Source organism: Euprymna scolopes, chromosome 3 (assembly GCF_053919585.1).
Source record: "Euprymna scolopes isolate OS-2025 chromosome 3, ASM5391958v1, whole genome shotgun sequence".
NCBI classification, from domain to species: Eukaryota; Metazoa; Mollusca; class Cephalopoda; order Sepiida; family Sepiolidae; genus Euprymna; species Euprymna scolopes.
The window spans coordinates 111,050,454-111,072,938 of NC_136484.1; the positions used below are offsets into that span (position 1 = coordinate 111,050,454).

Below are 22,485 nucleotides of genomic sequence, written 5' to 3' on the forward strand. Positions count from 1 at the left end.
GTTTCACTATTATTATTTTAGTTTAACTTATTTCCTCTTGTCTTTTATCATATTTTTTCCTCTTTCTCTCCCACTTGCAAACACACCAATAGTATCACACATATATGGTAACATGATTGTATAATTTTGAAAGATATCTTCATGAAACTGTCAGTAAATTGTTTTATAACTTGTTGACAATCACCACATTGTGATTAGAGCAGCACTTCATTTTTCATGCGTATGTTCTATGAGAAGTGGACATGTACAGATTTGTTAGTTCTTTTTCTCTCTCTCTGTGTGTGTGTGTGTGTGTGTGTGTGTGTGTGTGTGTGTGTGTGTAAAAATTAGTAAATAAAAGAGACATGTTTCCTTCACCAACATATGCATGGTATTAAATTGCTGAAAACGGAAAGCAAAACATTTATTACATAAACAGGAAAAATTTGATATTAAGATATTCTAAACTTGAATGACATTTTAATTTTCGGTGACACAGTATTTTAATAACATCACTTTTTGGATTCAAGTTTTTCATTTTCTGGTCAATAATTTAAGAAAAAAAAAAAAAAGTTTTTTTTTTTTTATTCTCTTTTGAACAATCTGAATTTGACAATTACTTACATTTTGAGTCATGAAAACCACTAATCGTAAATATTCATAGCAATTAGTTTTTCTGACAGATTTCATAGAGGAAATGTCAGAATAATGGAATTGAAACTATGAACACAACAGAAACAAGAAATGTTTAATACGTCCTTACAAAAGACAGATTAAGAAAAGATTTAGTAATTTTAAAATGATGAAACTTGATGAGTTCTTGAATTGTAATCAGTGATGCTGACAGGTTCTTAATGTAGCGAATCTGGGATCAGGTGACGATTTGAGTGGTGAGTTACCACTGAATAATCCAATAGGGTTCCAACTAAAGTGTCTTAATGAACTGTAGTGTTACATTTCAGGGCCACTGACTAAGTTATTTTTTTTATCATCATCTCAAAAATAAATTAATAAAAATGATCCTAAGTTACTTAAATTCAACCCCCCCCCCCCAAAAAAAAATGATGAAACAAAGATTTTTTTCTTTTCTTGGATTAAATAAATAGATTAAAAATAAAATCCACTTGATCACAGTTCATATAAACAATAAAACCTTTTAACTTGGGTAAAAAAAAGGGGGGGGGGAGGGGGGGGGTCAAATATTAAGTAAACTAGTGAGACCTATAAAAATTTCACAGTTCTATCTTTCATCTGTTGTATATTACTGTTATGAACACAGACTTAACACTATCATTGTACTATCCTTATTTAAACCGAAACACACTTATCTAAGAACTGGTTAATGTACTTTCAGAATATATATGATTGGAGTGGGGTGGGTGGGATTCTACCTCCAAACCTCTTGTAGATGTTTTCAATATATTTTTGTTCTATGGACATCTATCCAATGCCATCTCACATTATACCATCCTTAAACAAAACAAATATTATACTTTGAATTATTTCCGAAAGTCCAGAAAGTGTATTTTAGTTTGAATTTCACATTAAACACAACAGCAACATCAGATGAAATTTTTAAAATTACTTTTCTTGCATTACATAATTGGCAATCGAGCTATCCCATCTTTTAAAAAAGGGGTGTGTGAGGTGATACCATGCGTACAACCATAAAATTACCTTAGCATATTATGTGTAGATACTAAAATGCATTTGAACAATTTTGCCTGGATATCAAATTTGTTGAATGTGGAGAAATTATGAACCCCTTTTCTCACCAATGTATGCATTAAATAGTATAACTACTATTCTTCTCACAATTGGTTTACAAAAACAAAAGATTTGTTTTGAAAAATAATTTCCAGCATTAAATGATCATAAAGGTTTTTATATTATTAAAGGTTCGGCCACACAAAAGTAGAAAGTGTGAACCACCTGACACAATGGAGTATGTAAATACCTTCACTGGAAAATCTGTAAAAACCTGAATATCCCATGTAGTAGCAAATCTTGGGAACATGTTTACCAGAAAGAACAGTTGGAAATAAGTCATACACCATTCAGTATGACAACGAAATTCCTACAGCTACATACCTAGAAAATGGGGCTATTAAGTCTGACATAGTGATATGGGACAGGAGAAAGTGGCAACCCTAGTTGAAGTAAGCATCCCTAATGATGCTGGCCTTAACAGAGCAGAGAGGAAGAAAATAGCAAAATACCAAGGACTTATGTACGACATGAAAAGAAACTGGAATCTTAAGGTATCAGTCATTATAGGAGTAACCGAGTTAATGAAAAAGAATTTCAAAAACTATTTGGCGAATATACCCGGTGAACCAAGTGCAAAATACAAACAATAGCACTTAAATGGACGGTTAGAAACTTAAAAGGATCTTTTGGTTGGAGTAACTAAACTAATGGGAGAATGTTTGGCATCTGGCAGAATGCCCCATCCTCAGGAAAAACAAAGTGATAAGAAAATTAAACAAAATAACTCACATCGTTATTATAATTGGTGGGAGAGATACTGAATCATTTAAAACCAAGCTAAAATATCCAAATATTTTCAAATATGTCCATGTGTGCTTCTTTTATAATGTACTAGCCTGGGTTCCAGCATTGACCGGGTGTTTGGAGGCATGTGTTAGGCAAGAAAACAAAACAAAAAAAAATGGTAGTAGGCAGGCAGGCTCGAACCCGTACCACAAAGAAAGAGAAGAATGTGAAGAAAAAAAAAAAAGAAAAAAAAACATGACATCTTTGCCGTTGTGTTCATTGCCAAACTGGAAGTGGCAAAGGTTTAAATTAAGGCTCGTCAATCGAAAAGGGGTGATGACTTTCGAAAATAACGGTGAAAAAAAGTGACCCCTTCCTGTAGAAAAGTGCCCAGTTGAGGGTCAATTTTTCAATATTTCTTGTCTGAAGGGTCGAGCTTCAAAACAATACCGATCTCATGAAAATCCGTCGCCTCTGTCGAAAGTTTTAGGCAGACATATATACATACATACATTGAAACAAACAGGTGAAATTTATATTATAGATTATTGTAGCAAATAAATTACAAATACAACTTAATGATAACTGTAAACTGACTGTTTCATTCATTAAATTCTTCCAGTATTCTGGGAACCTTTATTTTGTTAAACAATTACCCATATTTTTTAAATATGTTAATGTTTATAAAAATAAAAAGTAAAACAAAGACAAAAATACTGGATGGATATAATATAATCTAAATTTATAGCCTGAATGATGTAGATGATTAAAAAATATTTATTGTTAATTTTAGTTAGTTTAAAGGGTAATGATACTATGATTTCAACCACTTTTTTCACTATAACGATCTGTCACTGTGATAAAGTGTGTTCATGACAACAAACAAAATCTTCCACTCTCTGAGACAGATGGCAGCATACTGAATGTAAGCAATGGACAGTTGCAATCTGGAGGTATCTGGCACCTACAGATACTGAACTAATACGTACAAGACGTGTTTGAATCAATTCCAACATTATTTATGCCATTATATTCATTTATTTATGACTGAATGAATTAGTTTAACCAAGTCATAAAGCAAATGGAGGGTTTACAGTTATCTGTATTCAAGCTGATGTTATTTATTTTCTTGAAATAGAAGCATATGTGGACATAAAAAAGTATTTTCAACAATTTATCATGTTCATGTTCTGTCTCATGAAAATGGATGAAGTTAAATTAATGCATAATAGAGGTTGAAGCATAAAGACAGTAAACACTACCATGGCCATGGAATTGTACAAGCTAGAGAGAAGTGGGGCAGATCTCAATTAGTAGACCAGGCTCTATCATTTTCATTTTATCATCCATTATTTTAAGAATTTCCATATGTTCATTTTCTATATTCATGATGGGGGAGTGTTGAGGGAAATGTTTCTGAGTGTTTGATTTCTTTAATGGGAAATATGAATGATGGACAAGATTATTTAAGCACCTGTAACTTTATGGACATCTGAAGCTAAGAAGAAATCAACACAATTCCACCAGAGATGACATGTAATGTCATGGAGAGCTTTAGGGAATGACTTCATTAATGTATTGCCAACAATGACTGGCATTTGTTTGATGTAAGTTTTCAAACATATTTTATGTACTATGTGATAATTGTGTTCATTTAATATCCAGTCAAAATGTAGATCTTTAAGCCCTACCTTAGATATCATATATATTTCCCCAAAACCTCTGGCCATGATGGAAGGGAAACTAAAACTTGCTGCTATGATTTCAAATAATCTGAAATGAAGCAAGGGGAGACTTGCTTTCAAATATTTCTTATATGTTATATCTCTCTTCTTTTGGAAATAAGGTACAATTATGAATATTCCCCAGTATCAAATAATCCTTATACACTGTGAAATTTACTTTATGTATGAAAACCAAAGAGGGGAGATATAACATATGAGAAAAGGTTGGAATCAAGTCTCCCCTTGCTGTTATTTCAGATCATTTGAAACCATAGCAGCAAGTTTTAGTCTCCCCTCCATCAAGACCAGAGGTTTTAGGGAAATATATATTGGTAGCCAAATTGAATATTGAAATGCTTATATCTTTGGTTCTATGGGACGAAACTGCAGGCTTTTTGAAGATTATAATACTATTCTATGGTTAAAATTTTATGACGATTGGTAAAAAAAGAACCTATATTTTTAAATCAATAAAATATGCCCAAATTTGCCTACATTTGTATATATAGTGTCCTGCAAACCAGCTTCAGTTTTGCTGCTTTGGGATGAATTTTGCTTAGGGTTTTTTTTTCTTTCTTAGTTGTCTCCCCTGTGGCCTTGCCAGGCCACTAATACCACACAATTATTTATTTAAAAACTAAATGTTCTATACGCCAGACGTACCATGGTCTTACTGATGTGGATAAACCATTACTGTTTATAAAAAGCCCATATAATCAATTGAAAATCCTTAGCGACTCATAAAATGAAGACAGTTCAAAAATTAAAAATCAACAATTACTAGTTTCATCATTCAGTCTCATTTATTGATAGATTTGTAACTTTATAATTTTGGATTCCGCTAGTTGGAATACATGGATGATAACTTCTAAAAACTAGCTTGTTTGCATTCTCTAAAAGAATTTGAACCAAAAAACTTTTTAACTTTAACAAAAAAAAAAATGTATTTTTTTAATATAATTTTTAAATTTACGTTAACCAATAATACATTCTTTACTATTTTTATCATCTGATGAAAAAAGCCTATCTTTGAAACTCTATTAAGAATTTGTTTTTTATTCCTTGTTTGAATTTCTGATGAATTAATACATATTGTAATTATTTTAATTTTTATCGCTTATTTTCTTGTTATATACATTAGAAAGTAAGTGATGAAACTAAAATTAAGTCCACGAGAGATACATGGATATTATTAATATTGAGTCTAGCACATTAAAAACACAAGATACACGCATTAAGCAATGAAGGTAAAGAATCTGGAGCAGGAGGACAAATTTAATTTGACTTAACAACCTGAAAAGGTTACATGATATAATAGCAAAGAATGTGGAAAGATTGGAGATGTTTGAAGAACAAATTTGACCTGTTTATCAGCATAAATATTGAGAGCAATTGCCCAGCTGTTTTTAGCAACAATTGCCATAAGTAAAACAGTCATTTTTTTTATATTATTGGTTGCATGCTTTTATCTATATGAACAAAATAATATCTATAAACTTGCTATAAAAGATTCAATTAATTGCTGAAATACAATGACAGTATTTGCAATATTTTTACATTTTTCTGTTTAAATATATACATATAAAATTTTTCTGTTTAAATATATACATATAAAATTTTTCTGTTTAAATATATACATATAAAAACTTTCTGTTTAAATATATACATATAAAAACTTTCTGTTTAAATATATACATATAAAAACTTTCTGTTTAAATATATACATATAAAAACTTTCTGTTTAAATATATACATATAAAAACTTTCTGTTTAAATATATACATATAAAAACTTTCTGTTTAAATATATACATATAAAAAGCAACATGCACCTTCTGTGAGTTGAGACGGCTTCCTCTTTCAAACAGAAAGTTTCTATGGAATATTAAATCCACAAATCGTTCCAATTCACATGTTTATCTTAATTAAGGTAAAAAGATTTTGATGGCTTCCTTCCCATATAAATCATCTGGTATTTGCAAATGGTCACCTATTTGCTTTTGACCAGACTCAACAATACTTAACTTCAGTGATTCAAAGAATTAGTGTACCAACATAATTATGCCATATATTTAAATACTATTGTTGATTAGTTTTGTACAACATAATATAAAAATAATCAAGAATCATATTTAAATAGAAGAAAAACATTGTAATTGAAGAATACAAGAAAAGAAGGCCAGTACACATTGTAGTGAGAAAAAAAAAAAAAAAAAAAAAAAAAAAGCAATAATGAGGAGTACAGTTCAAAGAAAAAGTAAAATAAACAATTTCCCATCTTAAATTCTAAAACAAAGCCTAGGAAAATAGCTTTAGTTTAGTATTATTCGGATTATTCAAACTACTGTTCTCATTTTGAACGTTATTCTCAAAATGATTAAGCTAATGTAACTCTGGCTTTTTTCCAGATGCGTTTTGTCAAAGTCACTAATCTGTATAGCATTTCAAACAGAACTCTTTATTTAATCAAGAAGGATAGACTTCTCATTCTGTCAGCAATGAACTAGGTATTTCAGAAATTTCGTGAAAAATAGTGAATAATTCCACCCTGTCTTTCCAAGCTTATAACTCCTCGAAAAATGTAATTCAAGCCCTAATTTTTTTTTCAATTAAAAGGAGCAAGGACCAAGGTTTCATTAAAAAAAAAAAAAAAAAAAAACAACGTGGGTTTTTTTTTTAAAAAAGGTTTTAAACTTCGGACTTTACAGGTAAATTTCTAAAAAAACACTACTTATTTTTGGTTTTAAATTTGAATATATTATTTATTGACATTTTCTCTTCATTTTGTGATATATAACACTTTGGTGAGTAAATTAATTATTTACTTTTTAATAGACATTTAAAAATGGGAAGCGTGAATTATTCGACCCCCTGTCTTTCCAAGCTTATAACTACTCGAAAAATGTAATTCAAGCCCTATTTTTTTTTTTTTTTCAATTAAAAGGAGCAAGGACCAAGGTTTCATTAAAAAAAACAAAAAAACAAAAGAAAAAACAAACAACGTGGTTAAAAAAAAGGTTTTAAACTTCGAAATTTACATGTAAATTTCTAAAAAAAAAAAAAACACTACTTTTTTTGTTTTAAATTTGCATATATTATTGATTGACCTTTTCTCTTCAATTTGTGATATATAAAACTTTGGTGAGTAAATTAATTATTTACTTTTTAATAGACACTTGAAAATGGGAGGGGAGCGTGAATTAAAAAAAAAAACGTTTGTCTAAAATATTCTATTCGGTTTATTGGAAAGAGCATAAAATTTTACATTGACCCTGAAAATATCGTAAAAATAGAATCAATAGAAAAATTTTGATAGATTTTTAAAGTTTAAAAATTGAAAAATATTGAGTTCGGAAAATTCATTACTGTTTAAAAAAAAAAAAAAAATTTCTATTACTTTTTATACAACTTTAATAGTTTATTTTGGAAGTATAATCTATAAAAAAAATAAACAACCCGCTTTTAAAAGAGAAATTACGAGTTTTTTATATTTTATTCACAGTTTCGTGTTAGGGGTGTCAAAAATTCCTACAAAAATTCTGATACACCTAGCAATGAACAGATAGAAGTTTGAAATAATTCTTAATTATCTTCCTAATATCATCTATACTCTGGATTGAACTTTAACTGTCACTCAGAATCGATTATTACTTAGTCTTTTATTTGTTGCGTCACAAGTTCATGGAGTTATGCCCATTCATTTTGGATTCTAATTTGGACAACTTTTTCAATAATAGGAGGCATTACAGAATTTTTCTTCCCTTTTTAATTTCACATTATGACCATGGTTGCATGGTTGAAACTCTAAAACAAGACAGTAAAAAAATCTTAATAGGTCATGAAAAAATTTGTCAGAAAGATCAAAGAATAACATCATATGCTCACGAGAGATAATTTGGTTTAGTTTGCTTTGGAGAAGATTTCTGATATTTCAAAATGAGGCAAATTTTGCAATGCATTTTATTACGTTTCACAATGTTGTGAAAGATGGACAACATCTATTTATATCAAGATATAAAGATGGACAACATCTATTTATATTACGATATAAAGATGGACAACATCTATTTATATTACGATATAAAGATGGACAACATCTATTTATATTACGATATAAAGATGGACAACATCTATTTATATCAAGATATAAAGATGGACAACATCTATTTATATTAAGATATAAAGATGGACAACATCTATTTATATTAAGATATAAAGATGGACAACATCTATTTATATTACGATATAAAGATGGACAACATCTATTTATATTAAGATATAAAGATGGACAACATCTATTTATATCAAGATATAAAGATGGACAACATCTATTTATATTACGATATAAAGATGGACAACATCTATTTATATTAAGATATAAAGATGGACAACATCTATTTATATCAAGATATAAAGATGGACAACATCTATTTATATTACGATATAAAGATGGACAACATCTATTTATATTAAGATATAAAGATGGACAACATCTATTTATATCAAGATATAAAGATGGACAACATCTATTTATATCAAGATATAAAGATGGACAACATCTATTTATATCACGATATAAAGATGGACAACATCTATTTATATTACGATATAAAGATGGACAACATCTATTTATATTACGATATAAAGATGGACAACATCTATTTATATTAAGATATAAAGATGGACAACATCTATTTATATCAAGATATAAAGATGGACAACATCTATTTATATCAAGATATAAAGATGGACAACATCTATTTATATCAAGATATAAAGATGGACAACATCTATTTATATCAAGATATAAAGATGGACAACATCTATTTATATCAAGATATAAAGATGGACAACATCTATTTATATCACGATATAAAGATGGACAACATCTATTTATATCAAAATATAAAGATGGACAACATCTATTTATATCAAGATATAAAGATGGACAACATCTATTTATATCAAGATATAAAGATGGACAACATCTATTTATATCACGATATAAAGATGGACAACATCTATTTATATCAAAATATAAAGATGGACAACATCTATTTATATTAAGATATAAAGATGGACAACATCTATTTATATCAAGATATAAAGATGGACAACATCTATTTATATTACGATATAAAGATGGACAACATCTATTTATATCAAGATATAAAGATGGACAACATCTATTTATATCAAGATATAAAGATGGACAACATCTATTTATATCAAGATATAAAGATGGACAACATCTATTTATATCAAAATATAAAGATGGACAACATCTATTTATATCAAGATATAAAGATGGACAACATCTATTTATATCAAGATATAAAGATGGACAACATCTATTTATATCAAGATATAAAGATGGACAACATCTATTTATATCAAGATATAAAGATGGACAACATCTATTTATATCAAGATATAAAGATGGACAACATCTATTTATATCAAGATATAAAGATGGACAACATCTATTTATATCAAGATATAAAGATGGACAACATCTATTTATATCACGATATAAAGATGGACAACATCTATTTATATCAAAATATAAAGATGGACAACATCTATTTATATCAAGATATAAAGATGGACAACATCTATTTATATCAAGATATAAAGATGGACAACATCTATTTATATCACGATATAAAGATGGACAACATCTATTTATATCAAAATATAAAGATGGACAACATCTATTTATATCACGATATAAAGATGGACAACATCTATTTATATCAAAATATAAAGATGGACAACATCTATTTATATTAAGATATAAAGATGGACAACATCTATTTATATCAAGATATAAAGATGGACAACATCTATTTATATTACGATATAAAGATGGACAACATCTATTTATATCAAGATATAAAGATGGACAACATCTATTTATATCAAGATATAAAGATGGACAACATCTATTTATATCAAGATATAAAGATGGACAACATCTATTTATATCAAGATATAAAGATGGACAACATCTATTTATATCACGATATAAAGATGGACAACATCTATTTATATCAAAATATAAAGATGGACAACATCTATTTATATTAAGATATAAAGATGGACAACATCTATTTATATCAAGATATAAAGATGGACAACATCTATTTATATTACGATATAAAGATGGACAACATCTATTTATATTACGATATAAAGATGGACAACATCTATTTATATCACGATATAAAGATAGACAACATCTATTTATATTACGATATAAAGATGGACAACATCTATTTATATCACGATATAAAGATAGACAACATCTATTTATATTACGATACATAACCAATGACAAAAAGGAAAGCAAAATCAAACAATTTCTAAACAAATGTTTCAGTAAAACAATTCTATATCTTTTTGTTACTGGACACCCAATTTAAACCATACAAAACAACCTTAAATTCTACTTAAAATCACTTAACTTAGATAACATGCACTGATATCGTTCAACTACATGCGTCACACTTGTATGTATCTTTCTTGAACATAACATTTACATTTTTGAAAAAATCTTTTCTAATCTATGTTATTGAATATATAAAACTAGACTGTTTAGTTCTTTAAAAACGGGCAAAAGCTATAGCCCATCGACTTAAAATGAGTGCGTTATGCCTAATTGATGGTTGAATATGATTTGTGTCCATTTTTACATTAAATACTAATCCCTATTAATCCTTAACTGAGCAGAGAATGGATACCATAATTCTTAGTTTGTTGCATACAAAAATTCATCCAGATCGGCTTAACAGTTTCCAAGTGGAACAGACAGACAAAGCAAAATATAGATATATATATGACCAAATGTTAAAACATCAAAAGAACACACACCAATTTAAAACTATAATTCTCAATGGAAGTTTTGGGATTCACAAGTTGTTAGTATTTCTCAAATTATTGCATAGCTAACTTCCTTAAAATTTTCAGCTATTTTATTTATCTCTTTTCTAGACGGTTAGACACTAGGTCAAATGTAGGTTTGATGAAAGTGCTTTTATAGAACATACTGGATTTAAACATGGCACATACAGGTCTTCAGTGATCGTGGTGTTAACCACTTAGTCACCATTACCCCACCAAAATCTTGAGTTATATCATATTTATTAAGAAAGAAATAGTATTTATATTACTCAAGAGAAAAGTTAGGTTTATACAAAAATTCAGCATGCCCCCATTATGTTTTCTCAGACAAAAACTAATAAACTTTATCGTTAAACATTTTGGAATTTAATATTTTTGATAAACTCAGTCACAACATATATTTAGCAAAGATGAAAAAAAAAGTCAACTTTTGACTACCCAGAGTCCTTATTTATCTGCCTCCCTATAAGGGCAGAATTAGGCACAATGCTATCTTTGTTTTTTTTTTTTAAGTTTTTTTTTTTTGTTGTTTTTTTTTTCATTAATTTAACTGGAATAATATTACTTTTGACTGAATAGTTATACTAATATCCTAATGGTTTCATTCAAGCTTTTGTCAGTATTTCTTATTTCAACTTCTAATATAAAACTCAGAGTATATATATTATGAAAATATAGATCAAATTCTCCTGAATATATTTCAGATAGATCCCAATTATGTCCCTTCAAGTTCATTCTTAATAATTTTATACATTATTATGACTACTAAAAAATTTTCAATCTAGATAAAATCATGCGAGAGAACTTGATCATCCATTTTATTGGGTGGCCAAAAGATGGCTCTGCGTGTAGTATATCATCAATCTTTGTTTACACTGCAATTACTGGTGGTAGCTCTTTCATTTATTTTGAGATTGTATCTTATTTTACTTAAATTTAATCCTTATCGCTTCATATTCAAGCCTGCTCTGGTGTTAAATATAATTATTTATATATTAATTTCATTTCATTCATTCACTTAAATTTAATAATTGTTTGTTTCTACTAACCCCTGCTTGTTTAGAGATATGGTAGATATTAGTTAGTAGTATGTTGATGAATTCATAAAAATGAAAATGAATGGTCCAGCAAAATCGTTTATTTGACAAAACACTCAAAAGAAGGGTGCCAGAAAATTAATGTTGCGCTTGCGTCAAAAAAGTTTCTTCTATATTTAAGAAGCTCATTATTTTAAAGGTCTCAATTTAACCTCCACCCTATCCCCAATTTTTTTGATTTTAAAGTAAATTTTATTTTGTATCATTTTCTTCTACAGAACTTTTGTTCAATTCAATTCTTGAGTTTATAAATTAAAAGTAGCAGGTCATCTCCCAAGACACATGCTACATGACAAAGACCAGGGCACAAATTGTTTGAAATATGATGACAACAGCGGAGATTAGGACACTAGTCTGAAAATGATAACTAGCTGGTTTGCTATTGCTTTGCAAAATTCGCTATTTGAAATGGTTGAACATACTTAAAACTTAAAATAATAAACAGTTTATTCATAACTTTGTTGTAAATACAAAAAAATAATAATATAATTAATATAGATAATCAAAAACATTTTGGTAATTTTGATGCAAACTCATATTTTGAATGTTAGCATAATGAAAAGAGAAATGAATTTGCTTTTTATTTGCAATTTAGAAATAGATCACTTTTGTTTAAAATCACGTCAGCCTCTGTAAAGAAAAGAACATGTGAACACAAATGCGTGTCTAAAAAATAAAATACTGCGAAACAGAATTTATTTGTTGCATTAAAAACAATAAATTTTAAATAGTTAATTAATAAAATGTTCTTTTTGAAAATTAATATGCAAATTAGTTAACCTTGTGACCGATATCACAGATTCATAAATAGTATATCAAAAATGGTATGCTTATTGTATAAAGTTTTAAAATAACTTGAAATAAAGTGTTTTGACTACTTTTAGTGCAAGAAATGGGCCCAATATTGATTTATTCATTTAGAGAATGAAAAGTACCCCCCCCCAAAAAAAAAATAATAATCATACAATTATTAAAAATATATATAATTGTTAGATGAATCATTCATTTCTTAAACTTTGATAAATTTAATTCCTTCAAAGAGTAAAAATATAAAAAATGAATCCTGATATTTAAATTGCAATACATTTTGATAAACCAAGGGAAAACTAAAATGACTGAAGACTTGTTGAACCAAACTGGCAAAAATAGGAGAAATGTATAAAGGGTTCGGGTCTTTGTTTGAAAAGAATAGAAGTAAAATATCAAGGAAACAAATATGAACATTCCCAAAGGTCCACAAAGGAATTAAATATATTAAAAGCAAAAATCCCAAGGGTACCAAGAGATGCTTTAAAAGAATTTTACTTCAAGTTATATCTTACAATAATTTCTGGGTTAACTATTAAAGGTGTTGGGTTTCAAAATATGTGAAGGAATGAGTCCCTGGTGAAAATTTAATTTAACACCACAGCTGGAAAGCAGAAGGCATTTTTCAAATATCTTTATTTCAGAACGTTTGTGTATATTTCTTTTGAGTAGAATTTCATTGGGTCTTCCATTCAATGGCTATGACATAGTTGTTTCATAATCTGACCAGCCTGTTTGAAAATAAATCATTAACTAATCATCATGATTTACCAGAATGTTGTCTTCTTTTATCTGTTGGGGGGGGGGGCGTTTCCTTACAAGATTTGGACTCATCTGACAAACAAAGGTCTAAAGATACCAACTCCACCAAATACTAGTAGTCACCTTACTGACAACAGTTTTACAGCTAAACTGACAATTATACATTTGTTTTCCTATTTCTTGTTATGTCATATTGGACAAACAGTAATGAAACTGTATTGTTAATCATTCTGGAATTCAATAGTTTTGATTAACTCATTTACAACATATACTTAGCAAAAATGAAGAATTAAATGGCAAAAAAAATTTTTTTTTTTTAAATCAACTTTCGACTCATCAACTTTGACTCCAGAGCCCTTAACATTTACTTGTTTCTGCACAAAGGCAGAATTAGACACAATGAAAATCTAGCTCGTCAAAGGTCACTCTGGATCAAGACAAAAAATTTAAACTGTGTCATTCTAGAAGGACTTCTCCATTACTTTATTGACCAAGGACAGAACAGATAGCATACAGTAACAGTACTGATACTACACTTTGATCTCAGGCAAAAGGCAATTGGTTTTTAAAAATCTCGTGACTCCTTAAAAAACTGCTGATTCGATAATTCAGACATGGAGAATCAAGAGAAAAAAATCTTTCTCCCTATTTCTATAAAAATTGCTAATACTGACTATATTAGTGGTGTGGAATCAGCAAAACAAAAAAAAATGTCCAACTCTAGTATTCTTTAAAAATTCCTGTTCTTAATACCGAGATGCAAACTATATAAATGAAAATTGTAAAAATTAAAATTTGTTCAATCATTTAAATTTACTTGGGAGTGTTTTTAGGTGACATAATAACATTTTTAAGAAAAGCAAAAAAAAGTACAAAACAATTACAGATGAAATAAAAAAATTATAAAAATTAAAAAAAAAAAGGATAAAAATATTTTTTCATGATAAAGGAACTTCTGAAGCAGGTAGCAATCTACATTGTTCAATTATACATTAAGTTTTACTTGATGCGGTGACAATGGATGTTCAACTCTTTGTTGATGACCCTTGAGGAGAAAATGTCTTTCTTTTTTTTTTTTAAGCCAATAATAAGTGGTCATGTGAAGAGGACCTAGACAAGACCTGTTATTACACAAGTACACACTATGATAGTGAGTCATAAAAAGAAGGATGATAAAAATGGCTGGACAAGCTGAAAACTTAGTGGAGCATATAAACGGGCTAAAAAAGATAGAGAAATGAATTTGTAGATTCGAACAAGTGTTTGATCAACAGATTACTCAGTGAAACGTTGTGCAATATCAAACAGAACTTAAAAATCAAACATTCTCAATGTTGACTGTAATTAACTTTAAAAAGAAAAAGTTAAATACCCATTCTACAATGCTAGATTATTAATAACAGAAATTAACAGTTTAAGTAGGTTTAAATATATTAATAAATTATTGTTATTGTGTAGCATAGTTAGGGTTTTTTTCAATTTTCATGATGCATCAACTTTGATGGAACCAGCTAATCATATTTCTGTGGTGATGCGGCAGTTGGTTTCCATCTTCTCTCCATCGTTATCATTGTTTTCTCAATAACAGCTTTCAAAAACGTTATCAATAAGGAAACATTGGCAAATGCAATTGGGCTTTTATAAATCTTTGTATGGTTTTAATCTTTTATAGCATACATGTATACAGAGTGGAATGATAAAATTGTCGACCTAGAAAAGAAGACATGATTTCATTTCCATTTGATGAAAACCAGTTTTCTTTTTTTGTTGAAAACTATCTACTAGTTGGCTAGTTGTGTAAAAATCCCAAGAGCAAAAGTAACCTTCTATCATATCTGAAAGTGACACAATGTTCAATGAGCGAGATCGGAGATGTGTTGCTGTTCAATTCATGCTCTCTACCGATTCAAGTTATGACAACAGGACCATTGCCAGCACACTCAAAATGCATCACTGGTTTTCCACGAATAACTGGGGCATGTCAAAGGTAATGAAAACAGTTTCTGGTCATGGTCTTTGTTATGGTTTCAAGTGAGGGCCACACCATGCCACCTCACATCTTCGAAGTTGGCTTGAAAGTCAACACCAAAGTGTGGTAATCCCTTCATGTAATTAGGTGGTCACTGGCAGATCCTGAGTGTGGCAACAGAACTCTGCGCCAGCTCACAAGACCAAAGAAACCTAGGCTTGGTTTTAGAAGGAGTGCTATTACTGTGTACCCTTCTCTCACTGCCCCCCCTCCTCTCCCGACCTGAATCCACTAGACTACTTCATTTGGTCATACGTCTAGAACATCACCCGCATGACCTCCCACAACACCAAAGCCAGCCTGATCACTGCCATTTGCCAAGCTCCCACTGGCGCTTGTGAAAAAGGCATGCTCCCAGTTCCGGACCCGTATTAGGGTGGTAATTGAGGCTGAAAGCGGCTACACTGAATAGATGTCAGCTCTACTCATAATCAAGTTATCTGAATTGATTTTTTTCAATAAAAGTTTTAAAATAAAGCTGTTTGTTTTCTATAGGGCAATAATGTTATCATTTTACCCTGTATGCACATAAGCACTCAAATATCCAAACTGACTGATTTTTATCTCTCTCGATTTGCTGGTTCTATTAAAAGAGAACAATCTACCCTGATCATTTGCCATCTACCACAGGTTTCCTCCTGTCTGTTTGAAGTCATTGCAGGAAACAGTCTTACTTCAATTATAATGGGAGTATTCAGGCATTTATTAGTATAGACAACAAAACAAAAAAGTCATCAAGAAACAAATATATAACAAATAAATCATACCAAAGGCAAGGTATGTTACTCTTCTACCTACCTGAATAAGTTCTTGATGTTTTAACTAAAATGTCATGGTGACATTTATTGGGTGGATTTATCTCAGTATTTTGCTTAATTTTATATTTTTTGAGCAATTATCAGGACTTCAAAGATGACTGTCTTATGTCTGCCATTTTTTCTTGTTCTAACATAACACTCGACAATACTTGTGTTTTAAACTAAATAAAAATTTAAAATCAGTTAAAACACCAAAAATTTATCAAGGTAGATAGAAGAGTAACTTATCTTGCCTTTGGTAACATTTCTTATACATTTATTTTTTAATCACTTTTTCATTTTGTTATTTATACTAATAAATACCTGAAAATTTCCACTCTTCTTAATTTTTAACATTAAATGGAAATTTAGCATACTGATTTTTTTATAACACCCTTGCCTCTTATCTTACTGCAATTGATTCAAATAATTTAGTAATATTTCACAATAAAATTCAATTTACTAGATTTCTTTTTCAAATTCTTTATCATTTACTTAATTTCCATCAAGTTATTGTTTTCATTTAAGTTTTAGAAATGATTTCTAGTAACAAAGAATAAGGTTATCTTTAATATAAATCTCACCTGTCTGTTTAGATGTATGTATGTATGTCTGCCTAAAACTTTCGACAGAGGCGAATTTTCACGAGATTGGTACCGTTTTGAAGTTTGACCCTTTGGATGACAAATATCGAAAAATTGGCTAAAAACATTCATTCCTTCACCCTCAACTGGGCACTTTTCTACAGGGAAGAGTTGCTTTTTTTCGCCGATATTTTTGAAAGTCATCCCCTCTTTTTGATTGACTAGTCTTAATTTAAACCTTCATCACTTCCGCTTTGGTGATGGACGCAACAGCAAAGATGTCATGTTTTTTTTGTTTTTTTTTTTCACCTTCTTTTCCTCCTTCATGATATGGGTCCAAGCCTGCCTGCCTACTTCCACTTTTTTTCTTTTGCTCAACACACACCTCCAAACACTTGGGCAATGCCGGGTATCTAGGTATTAATTGATTATGATCTTAGGTTGCTTTAAAAGAAAATCAAAATTTTATATTTTAATCTATTTACTTAATGCACATTATTCGACAAAAATGAGGTTTAATTATTGTTTTCTTTAAATTCGAATGCATGAATATTGTTTAGTTTAAATATATTAATAAATAGATGTTTTTACTTGCATGTCATGGTGACATTTATTGAGTGAACATAAACTTCTGTAGTGATGCGGAAGAATAAAACTGGATTCAGAAAAATGATAAGGAAATTATTCCGATTATTTTAGTCAGAATTCATTATTGAGATGAGCATTATTTATTTTATTTTATTGCGGACTATTATCCTCATCTTTTCTTAGTTGTTGTTTCACGATGTTTCGGCCAACTATTCTTCTGGTCTTCGTCAGGTGGTAACCACGGTATAGGAACTCCGAATCTCCCAAGTGCATTCTCAGCAATTACTGCCTTCCATAGTTGTTGTCATCTCACCACAATTATCGATGGCAGTAATTACTGAGAATGCAGTTAGGAGATTCGGAGTTCCTATACCGTCGTGGTTACCACCTGACGAAGGCCAGAGGAATAGTTGGCTGAAACATGAAACAACCACTAAGAAAACTGAGGATAATAGTCTGCAATAAATAAAATTATTCCTATTTAAACATAACTTCATTGCAATGTTTCACAGGAGGGTATCTTTAAGTTGTGTTGCTTATATAATTATTTAAAAAATATCAAATTAAAAGTAAATTAAAAACACAAATATCTAACAAATATCTATAATATAAAGCTGAACGTCTGTGTGTGTGTCTGGTCACGAATAGGCTCCTATATGGTTGACTATTATAGAAAACTGATCACATATAATGATAGAAGATGTATCGAGACACAGGAATGGGTATGTTTGATCTGGCATAATGATGATTCATCAAAATTGTGGGGTCTGCGTACGCGCCTGGTCCACAAAGTATGGAAATAAAAAAATTTAAAAAAAAAACGTTTAAAAGTGTTTTTGATATAGATGTACATAATACTTTGATAAGTATGTTTTTACTTAAATAGGGATGGTATAATAAAATTGTGGGGTCTGCATTCACGCCTGGCCTCCATAGAATGGAAATAGGCACAAATTTTAATAAAGACTTTTCATATCTATCTGCATAAGTATACTTTGATAACTATGTTTCAGTTTGAAGAAATATGGTATAATAAAATTATGGGGTGTTCGTTCGTGCCTGACCTCCATAGAATGGAAATATGTCACAAAGTTTAACAAGGTTTTTTAATATAGATCCACAGAATATTGTGATAAGTGTTTCAGTGTGAACAGGTATGGTATAATAAATTATGGGGTTTATCTATTTTATTTTTACTTTCATCATATTTTGCTTTGGTTTTGATACCCCCAAATTCGAAGCTATCTCTTTACAACCTTTCCTTTTCATAACCTATCATACTTTCATAAATCAGAGTCCATTTTCTGTAGGCTGTTTTTGAACCCAGTCAACGACGGGTACTTTTGCTAGTATATATATATTTCTAAAAAGTACATAAAAATAATTTTCTTTTAATTGCTTTTATAAATTATATCAAATGACTGTTATTGTTAGCAATAAATTGATGTAGTCGTTCCTGGAAATTTTCAATGACTTATCTCAGGTGGAATTGGGTTGATTACCTTGCTGAACCTTTCCTTCAAATTCCCAAGAGTTTGAAGACAATGTTGGGAAAACTTTTCATTTGTTTACCTACCTCTTACAGAGACAAAGTAATACGCACGCACACACACACACACTTAATAATGGGAATTCAGCTCCTTCAGGAAGTGGGTGTAAAAATAGTCATCAATCCATCAGTATTCCACAACAACCATGTCTCAAGGGTTGTTATTCATCCCCCGCCCCTTCTTCTGAATTATGAGAATAGTCTCCTAAGATAGAAGAAAACCGATACTACAATCTTATTCTAGTTTGAAAACTGGTTATCCCCCAAAAGAAAAGATCCACATGGTTTTAAAATCGTAACATTGCCTGCCATACCACATCTTCCTTTAAAGAGAGCAAATATTTCTACCAAGAAAGCCATGATTGCTGATAGAGAAAGGAGAAAGATTAGAAAAAAATGTTATCTTTGACGAAAAAGACTGAAATGATACAAGCTAGCTTACCAATTAAGATCTGCTTTGTATTTTTATTACTACAACTACTGCCTACTACAAAAATGTGGGAGAACTTTTTATGCCCCATCCCCATATTAAATCTCAATATATACAAGTGAAGCATACAGCGTCCCCCGTGAGTGCACAGTGAACGAGGCATAAAAAGTTCAGCATTTGCCCCTCCCCCATTTAACCCTAAAAGTCGCTAGAGGACGTCAAATCCTGGTGAAAATGAACAAATGGTGCAGTTTTAAGTCTTAACATATATAAATTTGAGTTCTGCACCATGCAAAAAAAGAAATGACTAAGTCCATCACCCTCCCCCATTTAGCCCCAAAAGTCCTCAAGGCTTTAAAATATTTAAATTTGAGTTCAGTACCATGCAAAACTGCTAAATAGACATTCACAGAAAATTTTGGACAAATATAGTAAAATAGTCCCAAAAATGGAGTGTTTTTATTATCCCTAAAAGAGCCTCTGGGGCACACCCAAGAGTTATATAGACAAGAAAAATTATATAGAATTCAGTTAGTTACAATTTTTCAGAAAGTTTTATAAAAATCTAAGGCACCAATTTTTTTTAATAAGCATAAAGGTGTCAATTTTAGCCATTTTAACCCAAAAGGCACCCCTAGGGGGACAACCAGAGTTTTCCCGGAAAATCTGTTCTGTTACTTTTTTGTACTCATGAGGTTCAATGTTTGTGCAAAATTTTTAAAAATTCCAAGACATAGTTATTGAGAAAAGTGTGGACAGACGAACGGAAAAAGTGAATTTACAGGTCCACCCTCCTTTTATTGGGCGACCAATAATATTTACATTCTATATATTTTTTTATTTTTTATTAACAAAAAATGAACTTAATAATAAATCATAAATATTGAAAGGTTTAACAGAAAATATAAACTGATATGAATAGATTGCAACAAATTAAGTATGAAACTCACCCAGTGAGCATCATGTCATAGAAACCATACTCCCCGGTGCTCGGCAGGGTTACATCCTGCATGTTTGTGGAGCACATGTTCTTCTTGTCTAAGGCAGCAAAACTCTGAAAAATAGAAAACAAATAGAAAATACTTTAAAAAAGTGGAAGAGATACAAAACATGTTTGAAAGCATAAATGTGAATTATAAAACATCTTGAAAATAATGTATAAATATATTTTTTTTTAATCTTAGAAAAACATTACTAACAGCTATTACTCATTTGTAATTTCATGACATTTAATTAAAATAATTATGAATATATATAAAGTTAGAATTTCCACTATTCCTTTAATTGGAATAGATTTATTAACAAACGGTAGGTAAAATAAGCCGAGCATGCAGTGTCCTCCTCCATGAATGAAAAGTTTACTTTCACCATGACTAATGTTTGTGCAAAATTTAAAGAAAATCCCAGACGTGGTTATTGAGAAAAGTGTGACCAAACAAACTGACAAACGATTTGGGCGCAATTTTACCCCAATAATGACCCCTAGGGCAGCAACCAGAATTTTCCTGGAAAATCCGTTCTGGCAAAAATTTACTTTCATCATGACTAATGTTTGTGCAAAATTTCGAAAAATCCAAGGCGTGGTTATTGAGAAAAGTACAAATGGTAGTGAATTACTAAAACATTTTCTCTGTGATTTTGGCTACTTATTTGTCAAAGTTTAATATATATATATATATATATATATATATATATATATATATATATATATATATATATATATATATTTTAATCGCTTTCATCTAGTTCTGATCAATATTCTTTTTTATAAAAAGTCATTACCCAGGAGATCAAATCTGAACCGTATAGATGTGTGCAAAACAAAATACTTTGTTGGTATGGCCATGCTGAAAAAAATAGAAATTCTTTGGTTATTAAAAGTAGAATAATCTAAGGTCAGTTAAGGGTCAGTTTACACAGGAAGACCCAAGAATATATGGGAAGTAGTGATAAAAAATGGATTTGAAAGAAAAAAGACCTGGCCAGAGATAGGTTGGTTTGGAAGTCAATTTCTAGAATTCATCCATGTCAACATGTCGTGGGAGGAATTTTCACTATCACACTGAAATTCACTACCACTGCTACCCACATACACCAGGAAAACTTTCTTGTAAAGGATATATGTCAAAGGAAAGGGTTAATATGCCATAAAACAGACAAACCAAATCAACCTTTTTAAGTTATTTAATGCTGAAGCACACTTCCTATATAATTGGATTTTATTCAATGCCATGAAATACAAAAACATTGTTTTTTCTTTTTCATATTTAATGAAAATCTTTTTTGCACAGTTTTATCAAGTATATTTTTGTTTTTTCATAAATAGCTGCTTTTCATATGGGGTAAGTTAGAAATGCTAGTAAGTTTATTTACCTACCTCCTACTAAAAAGTTAAAGATAAACTTAATTTCTAATGGAAAATTTAGCTTCCCCAAGAGAGATACATTATGGAAAAGTACAAAATTTGTCACAATCAGGCCCTGTTAGCATTTCCAAGTAAAAGTGCCTTGTTAACAAGCTCCCAAAAGAGGTTATTCCTAGAAAGAGGGCCTCCTCAGACTGACCAAAACAGATACTACCTGACCCAGTTAAAAGTTTCAAAGGCCCTGTGCCAGGTGACTGGTATTAGAAGCATGTGCATAGCAAAAAAAAAAAAAAAAAAAAAAAAACATTAACTCTATATTTGAAGAAACATATTATGAAAGAGTTAATTGTAATTAACAATAATCCAGCCAGACAAA

The 22,485-nt window shown here is 30.0% G+C and overlaps 1 protein-coding gene across 1 annotated transcript in view; it reads right to left on the reverse strand.

The window, feature by feature from the left end:
• LOC145258164 (proteasome maturation protein-like) overlaps positions 1-22,485 on the reverse strand; it is a 214,660-nt gene that overhangs the window by 112,852 nt on the left and 79,323 nt on the right. The window contains exon 2 of the mRNA XM_080115971.1: positions 20,695-20,798. Coding sequence (XP_079972097.1) covers positions 20,695-20,798 — 104 coding nt within the window. The remainder of the gene's footprint in view (positions 1-20,694; positions 20,799-22,485) is intronic.